The 13717-nt window shown below is 36.8% G+C and overlaps 1 protein-coding gene across 2 annotated transcripts in view; it reads left to right on the top strand.

Moving 5' to 3' along the window:
• Positions 1-13717, top strand: part of ARHGEF38 (Rho guanine nucleotide exchange factor 38) — a 130160-nt gene that overhangs the window by 63420 nt on the left and 53023 nt on the right. For both annotated transcript variants that reach the window (XM_019630099.1, XM_019630100.1), the window contains one exon: positions 5539-5662. In XM_019630099.1, coding sequence (XP_019485644.1) covers positions 5539-5662 — 124 coding nt within the window. The remainder of the gene's footprint in view (positions 1-5538; positions 5663-13717) is intronic.

The following is a 13717-nucleotide window of genomic DNA, read 5'->3' as shown; positions in this document are numbered from 1 at the left end:
TATATATATATATATATATATATTTAAGGTTGTGTGATTTTGATCATCAGATTAGAAGCCTAAAACTATATTTTCAAATTGAACTCGGAGCATTAATATCCCACTGAAGATTTTTACTCCAGTGGTTACTGGAAGAAAACATTGTTTGTAATTGCTACTATAATATACCAAGATTGTTAAAAGTCTTAATAAATATTAATAGCTTAGAAATTATACTTATAAAATTTATCATAAGGAAATAATCATGGGTGCGAACAAGGTTTTAGCCAGGAGAGCTGCTTATAATAGTGAAAATGGTCATCTGTTTGGATTTCAAAGATTTAGTGACTGGTTAAGTAGACTACAGTATTTCCACATAAGGTTGACATTAAAATGGCAATTGAAGAAAATTAATAACATGAAAAGATGTCCATGTTATGCTAAATTAAAAAAAAATTTAAACGTTATTTGAAGTATATAAATCTTTTGTGCAGGTATACATACATGAAGAGAGAAAAACAGCTTGGCAGGACATACCTCAAAATATCAGTGGTTATTGCTCTGTGGTAGAATTATAAGCAATTTTATTTTCTTTCTTTCACTTATCTACCCATGTTTAATTTTCTACAATAAACAAACTACTTTTATGATAATAGTTTATTTTAAAACAGAGAGTTTGTTCCTAGACTTTTTTTCAATGTTCACTTTTAAAGGTGTTCATGGTTGGAAATCTGCATGACACACCTAAGAATGTTCGGTTATTACTGTCTGTGACTGGGTTGTGCTGAGTGTCCCAGCGCTCAGTAAACAGAAAACAATAAACAGGGATTTTCCAAGTATAAACTAAGAGGGAAGTATGGCCTCTGTCAGTAAATTTTCTAGGCATATTAATGACCAAACTGAGCACAACACTTTGTCTTTGTAGGTAAAATTAAGTAGAAAACTATAAAATATCCACTTTATGTGCTATTTTGAATAACAAAATTAGGTGATTTTGATTGTTTTCTTTAAACCACTTTTGATATTTGCATACTTGTTCTTCAGAGCCCAGTAGAGTGATTACAAGGAACATTTTATGGATGGCTCCTACAAAGAAATAGATCATTTAAATTGCAGTGATTTAATTCAATTCAAAATGTCAAACTTTTATTGAGTAACTAGGTGTGAGTCCAGCACTGTATTAGACACAGTGGGGTACTCAAATTACTCACAAAGACATATGTGTTGGAGGAACTCACAGTTTTTACACAGAGACAGGTAAATTAATAAATATCCCTGTTATATATAAGGGCTTCAATATAAGCATTGAGTAATTGAGTAATGCAAAGTAAGGATCATGGAAACTCAGGAGAGGGATAGGTTGATTCTAACTAAGGGATCAGGAAAGCTTTCTCAGAGGGAATAAGATTTGAGCTAAAAATAAACAAAAGTGTACTAGTCCTCTATTGGTTATAGGTAACAAATAAAATTCAAACTAGCTTAATAAAGACATTTTATCAACTTCTGTAATAAGAATGTATTCCTTTAGGTGAGGTAGATTCAAGAGTAAACATGATGTCATCAGGTTTAGCTTCTTTTCCTGTTGATTTTCATCATGGTCAAGCTCTCCACAAAGATGACTGCTGAAGACAGAAACTTACTTGTGGCTTACAATCCAGGCCCTACTACTTCCCAACAGCCATTTATTAAAAATCAATGAAGACTCTCATTGCCTCTGCTTGGGAACCTGCCCAATCTAGGCCAAACTCTGTGGCCAGCTGTATCCCATGCCTACCACTGTAGGGAGTGGGGAAGGGGGCAAGGCACCATGAATGACAGTTCCACCGGATGAGACAGAGATAGAGAGCTGGGGCTTTCCCCAGAAACGCAACAGACAGGGCAGAGACATGGCTAAAGCTAATGGACAAACACTATTATTACCATATTCCATTTCAGACGGGTAGAACATTAGAAGATAGTATGAAGGAAAAGCATGTGTGAGCAAAGGGAAGAGATTGGGCTAGTATATGAATGCTTTGAAGACAGTGAGTGTAATGCTTCTTGGGCATAAAGGAATTCTATACCAATGATTACAGTCTTTGAATTGATAAAGTTTTATAGACGTTTTCCTTTATTCAGACATTTTGACCTGGAGAGTTTTGCACACATGCAAATTGTCACCAGAAATACTGACATTTAATTGTCTGTTTTGTACATTTAAATTATTATATATTGACTTTGCTAGAATAATGTATACTTAGACTAAATCTTCTTTCAAAAAGTAAATTTTAATCCATTTGAAACATAACTCAGTTTAAGCTCTTAGAGCATTGCCTCTTCCTAGTAAAAGTCTAATAAATACATGTACATGGTTCTTAGAATTTATATCAATAATTATAAAATTATCTACCAGTTTTAAAAACATATTTGCACCAGACGTTTGTTTATTCTTTGGCAGAGCAATGATTGAATGTGAACTCATTTTATGATTCACAGAATCCCCATGGGCCTGTGGTGATAGAGACAGCTGAAACCAGGCCAACTGAGTTTTAACCTTTCCTGTCTTTCAGAAATAAATGAAATTAAAACCTAGGCTTTTGTTAGTTAACATTTATTGCATTGAGCTAAGATTATAAATATAGAATTAGATACTTGCTAAATGAATTTAAAACCTAAATTTGTCTAATTAGAAAAATATACAGGATTTTGACCTGTCACATAGAAGTGACAACCTAGTGAAAAACTCAGGAACAACCCCAAAAAATCCAAACAGATATGGTAAAGTATTCTTTTTTTTTTTAAAGACTTTTATTGGGGAACTGGGGGGATAGGAACAGTGCTGGGGAATTGCGGGAAGGGGAACAGACAAGTTGCTGTCGTTTTTTTTGTTCTTCAGTCTAGTTGTGGAGGACGTTGCTTCACTGGCCCAAGTTGGCACCATCATTGCGCTCTTCCTGGGCAAGGCAGATCAGTTGCCGGCTTCTGGACAGCCGCTCACGCTGGCTGCTGGCTACACACGGTAGCCCATGGCAACTCACTGCCACAGGGGCTGCAGCCTACGCCATCGCCAGCGACTCACGGCAGCCCAGCTCCAGGTTGAGCTGTTGTTCAGCATCTTAGCTGTAGAGGGCAGTGTCACTGGCCCTCATATGTGGGATCCGAACCGGGGCCCTCTGGCGTCCCAAGCCAGTTCTTAACCAACGTATTCTATTAGTAGTATTTGCTGGTAATGAACGAAGGCAGAGCACTAAAAGGTCAATTTCCAGTTCCAGCCCTTTCCTGGACTTCGTAATTTTAAACATGGCACCTTTCTTCACTCTGCATGAGCTTTCCTATCCTCGAAGTGCCTCATATTTTACAGAGAAGTTGGAATACTATATGAAATAATATATATGAAGCACTTTAAGTTCTTCAAGACAAAGTTTCCACACAAAGTGAAATAACAATAGGGCACACTGTATGAATTACATCTGACCTTTTATCTTAAAAAGCAAGTAAATTAGGGGTGAAAATTTACATGTTAGTAGGATTTATTTTAAAATGTGATTTTAAGAAATATGCAGCTCGTACAAAATTTGGATTCATACACAGCTTTTGGGAAACATTTTTGCAGTGTGCAAAGGTACGCCTTTGTGATTTAGTTAATACCCAATGCATAAAGCAATTCTTTAGAATAAATAATGCGTTAAATCAGTGGTACTCAGAGACATGTGATATGTGAACCTTAAAATTATTATTAACAAAAAGAGCCACATGGCCATTATCTTCTATTTTTAGATATTTTGTATAACATTAAATGTATCTTCTAGTGTAAAAAGGAAAGTTTTAAATATACATAGATTTCAAATAGAAGAGCCACATGTGCCCTATCCTATTAAAGTGGGTGCTTAATGAAGGGACAGTTTGTGAGATACTGGGTTAAAGGTTCTAAGTGCTAATAATGATTGCAATGCAATAATGTTCTATGGCAATACAGATAATTTCCGAACACATAAAAATAGAAAACAAGTTGTATAGTTCTATATTGAAATAAATCCATTGCATAAAACCAAATGGAATTTGATTACAACTGAGGCTGGAAGTTTTTTTGAGGATAAGACTAATGATAGAAAGATGAGAGCTTTCTCAAAATGGCTGAAAGAAATGTATACAGCCAGACTACATTGCATAAAAAGTAACTGATACAGTCACCAAATTTTAAGCAAGGTGCAATGTGAAGTAATGCTTCCATGTTTAATAACGGAATATTCTTATCAAAACAATATCCATACATGGAGTACAATGGATGGGTCAATGTTCAAAAAGCATAGAATAAAAAGATGACTGGCCTGCCTCCTTTCTCCCCGTCAAATAGACTGAGCACACCTGAAGAAACTGATACTGAGAGCATGAGAAAGAAGCCACAATGGTTGGCTTGCATTTTTAGACTTCCTCCTGGTCTGTCTCTTATCCTATATTCCAATTTCCCTTAATTTCTCAGCCTCTTTTTTCTGATCCTTAGCTCAACCCTCTGTTCTCTCTCACCCCTAATTTTGCTGACCTGGTTTTATTTTTTACCAGCAACTCTGCTTTTCACCATTGAAGCTCCTCATGTCTTGATTACTGATGACCTGGTTTTTCACTTATGACCTCATGCACAATAAGCCATGGGTAAAAGGCATCTACTCTTAGCCCCTGTGGTCGCCTAGTGCAGCCTGTACCAGCCTGTTCATGACCCATGTAGACACTATTTGATTATGAAAGAGCTGACTTAAACTCAAAAGAAAGATTTTTAGTAAGATCCAGCAAAATCAGGGCACATATCTCATCACACTCTTCTTAGCTTGTTTAGGAGTGTTGGCTATCCTTCTACTAATCATCCAGAGCCTCTGACAGACTTCGGCTTCTATTACAATTCTTGGTACATAGAAAGTCCTCCAGAAATATTTAATTAAAATTGGATGGATGAATAAATAAATTGTTGTAAGTACTAGCTATAAGATCCAGGAATGATTACACACTGGTTTTTGAGGGTGTGCATGAAGTTACAAAATACAATGACTCTTTAATTAATAGAGTATGTTTGGTGACAATTTCTATTCACATTTCTTTTTTTAAAAAAATTGGGAAGCAACTCAGCACATCTACTTGTCATCACTTTGAGAACATCTGTGGCTTTAAACGGCTTCGAAAATAGTTACTTGCCTAGAGTCAGGTCAGGCTTTTGCCGTATAAGCAATAAAGTATTCTAAATTCATAGACACAGGTACATACCCTCATAAAGAGCCATTTATAAAAATACTCATTAGCTAGCCCACATCCTCCTCACACTCTGGTTGTTATAGGGATATGCAATGTACATTCAGCTCACTAAAACGTAGTCAAATAAAGAAAAAGACAGAGATAACAGATGCACCATCCCAATTTCTTACATGAAAAACTGCACATTTCCTCTTGAAATTTCAAAGAATGTTTACAGAAATGGTTGATGGAAACAGCATGGGCTGGCATATAAAACACTTAGTGTTTACCAGGAGAAAACGTCCTAAGTACAGTGCGTCTCTGTCCATCAGCGGGTGCTCAGTGTTTGTGTTTCTTCAGATTGACCGGCTGGATGTGGATAGCTTGTTTAGCAATATTGAATCCGTGCATCAGATATCAGCCAAGCTGCTGTCGTTGTTGGAAGAGGCCACAACAGACGTGGAACCAGCCATGCAAGTAATCGGTATGTTTACTCTCTTCTCAGTTCTACAATACAACAGGAAATAATATTTTAATAACCTCCCTTTGCTTTGGTTTTATGTTTCTGACTCACCAAACTTCCCAGGAGATCTATAAATGCTAAACCCATCTCCAGGCTCATTGTAATTACACAAACTCTGTATTTATTTTCAAATGGGTTTATATCTATTTGCTGAAGTCTCTCAGTAGCACTAAGCACACCATTTGCTTTTTAATTTTTCAATCTTTCAAACTCTTTGCCTTCCAGATGTCTCATTTTGTTTTATGGCTAACACTTACTTGATCCTTAAAGAATTAAATATTTAAATACTTCAATAGCTTTACTGATTTTAGTCACAATGTTTTTCAGCTCTTATGCCTATGCACCCACTGATGTTTGGATTGTAAAAATTTTTGTGTGTGAAGAGTTTATATTATTTGTAAGGCACACAAGTTCAACTTTTCCCATGCTTTTGCTTTTTTGTCTATATTAATTGCTTTCCAAATATGTTTTTACTCTCAAACTGGCATAAATTGTTTTATTACTCTGGTCAGATTTTTGAAAAAAATAGAGATATCATTGGGAAAGTGTTGAGCCAAAATTTTATTCTCTCCACTACTTGGGAGTTTCAAAGAGAATACTGTATGTGAACTCTTTGAAGGAAGTTGCCACATCTAAGACCTTATACACATAGTACCATGTAGGCCAAGAATGCTTTAACATGTTTTTCATCACTTTTTGGTTTCACACTATAATATGCAACATATGCTAATTTCAAAAATATCAAAAACAGTTCAGAAACACACAGGGCAATAATACATCCCTCCAATGTCTTCCCCATAAGTTAGTACTGTTATAAGTTTGATGTGAATCCTTTCTTTGAGACAGAGACACAAATACATAATCGCAACTCATATCTTTATTCATTATGTCTTTATTTGCTAATGGAAATCAGAGTTATAAACATGGCATGAAATTGGTCTTGTTTAGTACTTATAGAAGACCCAAAGTTTAATAAGCAAGGATGATCTTATACAAAAGGTAAATCAACCTGGCTATTTGTAGTGTTTTACAGATCAAAATGCCAAAAGATTCTTCCACAGACAGGTTTAAATTCAATCATTTCTTGTGATTAAATATCCTTAGTATGTACTCAATGTTTACAGTTCCTCCAAAACTCATATGTTGAAGCCCTAACTCCCAGTGTGATGGTATTTGAAGGTGGGACCTCTGAGAGGTACTTTAGGATTAGATGAAGTCATGAGGGGAGTTTTCCCATGATGGGATTAGTGTCTTTATAATGAAAGGAAGAGAGATCAGAGCTCCCTCTGTCTGTCCTCTCCATTATGTGGTGACACAACACGAAGGCAGCCCTCTCCAAGCCAGAAAGGGGGTCCTCATCAGGAACTCAATCTGCTAGCACCTTGAACTTGGACTACCCAGCCTCCAGAACTGTGAGAAATCAATGTCTGTTGTTTAGGCCACCCAGTGTTTGTTATTTTGTTATGGCAGCCTGAGCTGATTTATATAATTTCCAATAAATTGTAAAAATATTTTCTAGAGGAAGGACTCTATTTGCTATATTTTTAGTTTGGATTCATTAATTCATTTATTAATTTACTCAATGAGTTGTTATTAAGCAGCAGCAAGTTCAAAGACTAAGGTGCTGTGTGGCATTGTCAGGTACCAAGAGATAAAAGTTCATCTCTGTCCTTTGAAGGAGCTTGCAATCAAACACCTCCTTGACTTCAAGGTATTTGTATGATGCACCATCAGAGTATTTTCTACACTACTGCGGATGTTCAGAGAATAAAGACCATTTCTAGATGAGGATTTTTGAAGATATTACTTGGGCTTAAAGGTAAAAGTCAGTTTTCAACAAGTGAGGTCCAGGTTGGGAAGACTAAGCAGATGTACAGCATGAACAAAAGTATGGACAAAAGTGCCAAGTGACAAGTGTGTTTAGGAAATGATAAGGGATCAAGTCAACCTGGAGTGAAGGATACGTGTAAGGGAGGAGTGAGCAATGAACCTGTAAGTATAGAATACGGACAGACCATACAAAGTTTAGAATTCACTCATCAGGTAATGAGGAGCCATGAAAAGATTTTTTAGCAAGGGCGTGATGAGACACAAAAGTTTCTGGAGAAAGACAACTATAGTAGGTATGAAGGGAGCGGATAGAAGGAGAAAATGAGTTCTAAACAAATAGGTAGTTATAAATAATATAGGTGTGTGGTAACAAGCATCTAAGCTAAACTGGGTACAGTGGGAATAGAAAATAGGGGCCAGGTTCAAGAGAAATGCAGAAGGAAACATAAACAAGATTCAGGGGTTGGCTGCATGTGCTGCAGTCAAAGACAAGTTTAAGAAGGCATGTATCCTGATTTGCCTAGAACATCCTGGTTTTAGCCTGTTGTTCAAGCATTCAGTCCAGTTTAGTATTTGACCTGAATTTTCTCCTTTTTAAAGGAGGATCATTATTAATAATTGCATTACAAGAGATTTGGAAAGACTTCTACCATTGTACTTCATTTTCTGACATGATGTCTCCCAGTACAGTGTAAGAGGCAGGTGCATTTGACAATTTTCTCACTGTAACACATGGTAAACTCTGAAAGACAGCCTATTGCTTCTTTCTCAACCTTTACTAGTCTGAGGGAAATTTACGTCTTCCTTTGAAGTGTAGCACGCAGGGCGCTGGCTGATAAAATGATGACATTTGGAGATGAGCAGCTAGCAGCACCTAACTGCTTCCTGTTCTGGTGGGGGTGGGAGATGTATTTGATGCTATAGATCCTGCCATCTACTGGATATAGCAGCAAGTTGTGTCATGACCCATACTGGGTGGGCCATGCCATGACCTGTGAGAGGCATGAAGCCACCGGGATGACAGTCAGTGGGTTTCGTGGAACTTGTAGGGAATTAAAGGTTAGATGTAAGTGAAATATACGTGGGAAGTAGAGGCTGAGCCATCTTGCTACAGGTGCTCTGCCACTATAGTAGGTTGGTTACTTATGATATAAATTTATAACTTTTTTATTGTCTGGTTACGAGTATTTTATTTTGCAATCGACCTATTCAGCATCAGGAGTTTGATATACACATGTTTAATAAAAGTTAAGTATTGATTTTCTGTTTCTCAAGAAAGTTGATGATGAGTGTAAAACACACAAAATACCATCCAGACAAGGTCCTTAATGCTGTCACTGCCCATGAGACAATCAGGGGACAGAAATATGCTGACGAACCAGCAACATCTACACCAAAAGGTAGTTATTGTAAAGACTGTGCCCGTTTTTTTAAAAGCATACTTGGCATTTGCTGCCCTTGCTTTTGTCCATGCTCTCACTTCCATGTAGAATCTTCTTCCCAACCTGGATCCTATGTGTTGAAATCTGATCTTCAAGCCCATAAGCACGTGATTTAAAGCATGCCGCTGCAGAAAGTGTGTTCACATATCCCTCCATGCAGCACGACTTCATTGAGGTCAAAGGGCAGTTATCCTCAATTAATTATTTTCGTTTTAATTCTGAAGTTCCCTTGGGCCTGTGATAAATATAAAGCAATGGCTATTAATGAGTTGACACCAGAAGCAGAAGAGTTTGCAAACAGTTAAATCATGACAGTTTTATAACAGTGTAGACAGATGAATTAAATAGAAAAATCAATGAATTCCAATAACAAGTTAAAAGTGTTTAATCCAATTCACAGAATCAAAAAAAAAAGCTTTTGGAAGTTTATTGTGTCAAAGTTTAATTTTCTGACCTTGTTGTAAATGCTACCATAACGTTAAAAATTAAACTTGTGAATGAAAACAATAATACAAATATATATTTTTGGTCAGCATCACAGTAAAATAATGCTTTTACTAAAGAAAGAAATCTATGGAGCAGAAATGTACTTGGGGTTGATGGTGGTGCATATGGAATACAGATGTGCTATTAACTGAAACGGTAACTGTAGTCAAAACCCACACATACCATATTTCCCCATGTATAAGACGCACCCTTTTTTGAAAAATTTGGGGTCTAAAAGTTGGGTGCGTCTTATACAGTGGTTGTATGAGCACAAAAACAAGCGCGAAAAAAGCGGGAAATGCAAGTAAAAAAAAATCCACTACCCCTGTATAGAACGCACCCAGTTTTTAGACCCCAAATTTTCTGAAAAATGGTGCGTCTTATACATGGGGAAATATGTAGTTTTATATATACGCATTTAGAGCGAACTACCTACAATATTTGGAGGATAAATAGGTATTAATTTAAAAAATAATCTTATGCATGATGGTACACACTTTCTTTGCTGCTGGTCACTAATCATCTTTTAGAAATTGCATTTTATTCAAAATCAGTTGGAAGTCTTAGTTAAGGTAAGGTATCCAACACACAAAGGCAAAAAGTAATTTCAGCTTTTTAATATTCACAATTGCAATTATTGAAAACAAAATTGCAAATGGGAAGACACCGAAATTTATCCCTATAAAAACAAGGAATTAACTTTAAAAAAGTTAAGCAATGAGAGTTCATATTGTGTAAAATAGTTAATTTTGAAATTTGTAGTTACATTTTAGAAAACCTGACTTATGGAAGGAAGCTTTTGATGGAGCCCCTATTTAATAGTATAAAGTAATAGGCTGTACCAGGTTTTGCAATAGCCATATTTGGAAAAATATTTTAAAAATCATCAATAAAAACAACTTATTTGGTGAGCTTTATTTTTCAAAAACAAAAAGAATCCAAATGGAGGCAAAAAGACAGTACCTGTGAGAATATTTCAACCCAAATATTTGCACATTTCAATGTGGAGAGATATATAATCAGAATTTCAAATCTTCCATTTAGCAGAGTTTTTTCTGAGTTTAGTAGGGGCCTCTGTCCTCACAGGAGAGTATTTTCCCAATTAAAAATATGGCTGACATATTTGAGCAGCAAAATAAATAATGCTAGTATTGCATTTTAACCCATAGAATAAAATAAATATTGAGTCCATACTGGCATAAATAAATGAGAAAGAAAAGCTCTTCCTTATAGATTTCAATGAATAAATGTAGAAGAGAAGAAGAATATAGAAAATTACCATTACACAAACATTATAGTCATAATTGTTGGAGGTAAAATCCACTGATCCATGCTAGATTTAGTGGGTGAAAAGTTTGAGAAGTATACTTTTAATAGTTTCAAAGTGTCTCTTATGTAATGATTAATCTCATAGGGAAAAGTGGTAACTTGACAGTGAGAAACGAGGCAGAGATCACCTTAACCAAGCAATCAAGATCAACAACACCAGGAAATAACACATATTCACATCATGGACCTTATGATACAATGCACTGAGGGGGACACAACTTCATATTTGTGGACTTGTGTCCATAATATGTACAATCATGTCCAGTCATGAGAAAACATTAGACAACAGCAGACTCAAATGAAGGACTCTCAACAACAAAAAAAACTGATCAATAAATACTCTTCTAAAATGTCAAGGTCATTAAAGGTAAGACTGAGGAATGGTAATCTTTTAAAAACTAGAAAGGACTAAAGAGGAGTAACAAATAAATGCAAGAGGGAACCTGAATAGATGCTAGAATAGTAAAGGAACACTAGTGTTGAAATTCAAATAAGGTGTTTAGCCAGTGGTATTGAAGCAAACTTCATTTCCTTTTTCTGACAATTGTACTATGGTTATATAAGATGTTAACTTTGGGGCAGCTGGATGAGGAAGAGTATTTGGAACCTATTGATACTATTTCTGCAATGTTTCTGTAAGTATAAAATTAGTTCAAAATAAAAAAGTTAACACTATGGCTTAGAGAGAAAACTCAATTAAAGGTGTCCATATTTCAAATTTACTCATCATAGATTGCAACTTTGAGGAAGAGTATAGAAAAAAATTATTAAAAAAATTAAAACAGTAAGGCCATATTTGAAAAGGAAAGAGTTGGAGTCCCATTTTAATTTCCCTATCCTTTATATTTGGGCTAGTCCTGTGGCTTGCTTTGGCTAATAAAATGTGGCAAAATGACATTCTCCAACAGCCTTGCAGCATCCACTCCCTAATGAGGGAGAGAGAAGGCTCAAATTGCCCAGTCGTTCCAAACAACACAGACAAGGCCTTGGACATGTGAGGAAAACCCCACTTAGCCATCTGGCCTTCAGCCAGACTGCAAACGTCTGAAAAGCCCCCATTAGCACCACATGGAGATACGCCATCCCAGCAGAGCCCTGCTCAGGCTGTCCGCCCAGAAAACTGTGAGCAAGCAAACAAACACTGTCATGTTAAGCCCTGAATGGGGGTGATGTTTTTTGTGGATCTGCAGCAATCACTAACTAATGTAGATTTAGTGAGAAATTAATTTAACTCAGATGATGAGGAAAAACTTGATTTGGAAGGTGGCTTCTGAGCTGGGACTTGAAGGATTTAGAAGGGTGGATACTGGAACAAACGACTTTCTAAATGACCAGTGGCAGAGAGGCCTCAAGGTAGGAGGGTATGGGAAATTCTTATAAAAGACAGCCATCCACTGTAGCTGGAACAGTGCCAAATAGGCCTCCATGACCCATACATGGCAGCCATATTGATGAAGAATTCATTGGCAATTTCCATCACTGAACATCACCAAAGTTCTCACATTTCATAAGGTAAACTGATGTTTGATGAGATATTCCAAAATAATGTTACCACAGGATGAAAAGCACAAGTGTCCCATTTCTCTGTCCTTAGATGGCACAAATGAGAGTTCATTATTCACAGCTCTAGTACCCAAGGGGAAACTTTCCTGGTACCTAAATAAACCAGGAGGAGGAGTTTACTCAACAATAACCTTGGGGTTTGGATGAGGTTCAGGTTTGAGGATAGAGAGATATGTTTATAGATATGAAAGGTCTGGGGAACTGCTTGGCTATCATGCCAAGATAAAAACTAGATTTTAAGATCTTGACCGAAGCAGGCTGTGTAAATAGGAAACAGGCTCTAAATCTTTAGAGAGGGGAGTATGAGATGTGGCTTTTGTTTCCACTTAAATTGAAGATCAGTTTGTAACAATTTAAGAAAATAGTGAGTAAGGACAAAACAAGTAAGGTGATAGCATAAAACATAAGGACACAAGGACTTTAATATCAGGTTGGCTTAGGTTAACATCCCGGCTCATCTGATTACTAGATATGCGGTCTTACGCGAGTTACAAAACCCTTCTGAACTTCAGTTTCTTATCTGGGAATCAGGCAATAATACCTACCTCACCGAGTGTTTGTGAAGATTAAATAAATCATGTATAAATAGTGCTAGCCCAGTGCCTATACATGTTCAACACACAATATTACTAACTTGTTATTATCCTGAGAATATGAAGTTTATGTATCTATCTGCAAAGGTTGATTTCTTATGTATGTAACAATTGAAAAAATGCGCATTTTTTTCCAGAGGTCCTGATCATGTTTTTCAAACAAATCAGATTTACTGGATGTGTGTGGTTTCTAGGTGCTCCCAATATCTATGCATCTTGATGATTAATATATCTAATAATGCAATACTTTTTTCTATGAAATGCAATTTTACGTATATCAACTATCATTTCCACATTTGGTGGAGTGTATGACAATTGTAGTAGCCACTTTCCAAAGCTGGCCCTCGATGGTCCATGCTTCCTGGTATTCACACTGCTATGTCGTCTAAGTCCCAGATTGACTCTGGACTAGCCCTGAGACTCACTCACTAAGACAGTGCAGCAGAAGTGACCCTGGGCCAGCCACTGGTCTAAGCCTTAAGAAAGGTGGGCACTTTCTACTTTTGTGATTTGGGGAGCCTCCCATTTAAGAAGTCCAGCTACTCTGCCAGGATATTACAGCGAGAGCTCACATGGTGAGAGATTAGACCTGAGACTATGTAGAGTAAGAGTAAGAAAGTGGCCCGGCTGTCCCAGCATCCCAGCTGAGGCCAGCCTTCCAGCTGTCCCTGGCAAGGCACAAAACTTGTGAATGAGCCATCCTGGACCATCCTGCCAGTTAATCCCTTGATGACTGCAGCCCTCAAACATCATGGAGCAGGAGAACCAGCCCA

Source organism: Hipposideros armiger, unplaced genomic scaffold (assembly GCF_001890085.2).
Source record: "Hipposideros armiger isolate ML-2016 unplaced genomic scaffold, ASM189008v1 scaffold_892, whole genome shotgun sequence".
NCBI classification, from domain to species: Eukaryota; Metazoa; Chordata; class Mammalia; order Chiroptera; family Hipposideridae; genus Hipposideros; species Hipposideros armiger.
Note: the sequence above shows the minus strand (reverse complement) of the source record. Positions and strands in the feature narration are given on the sequence as shown.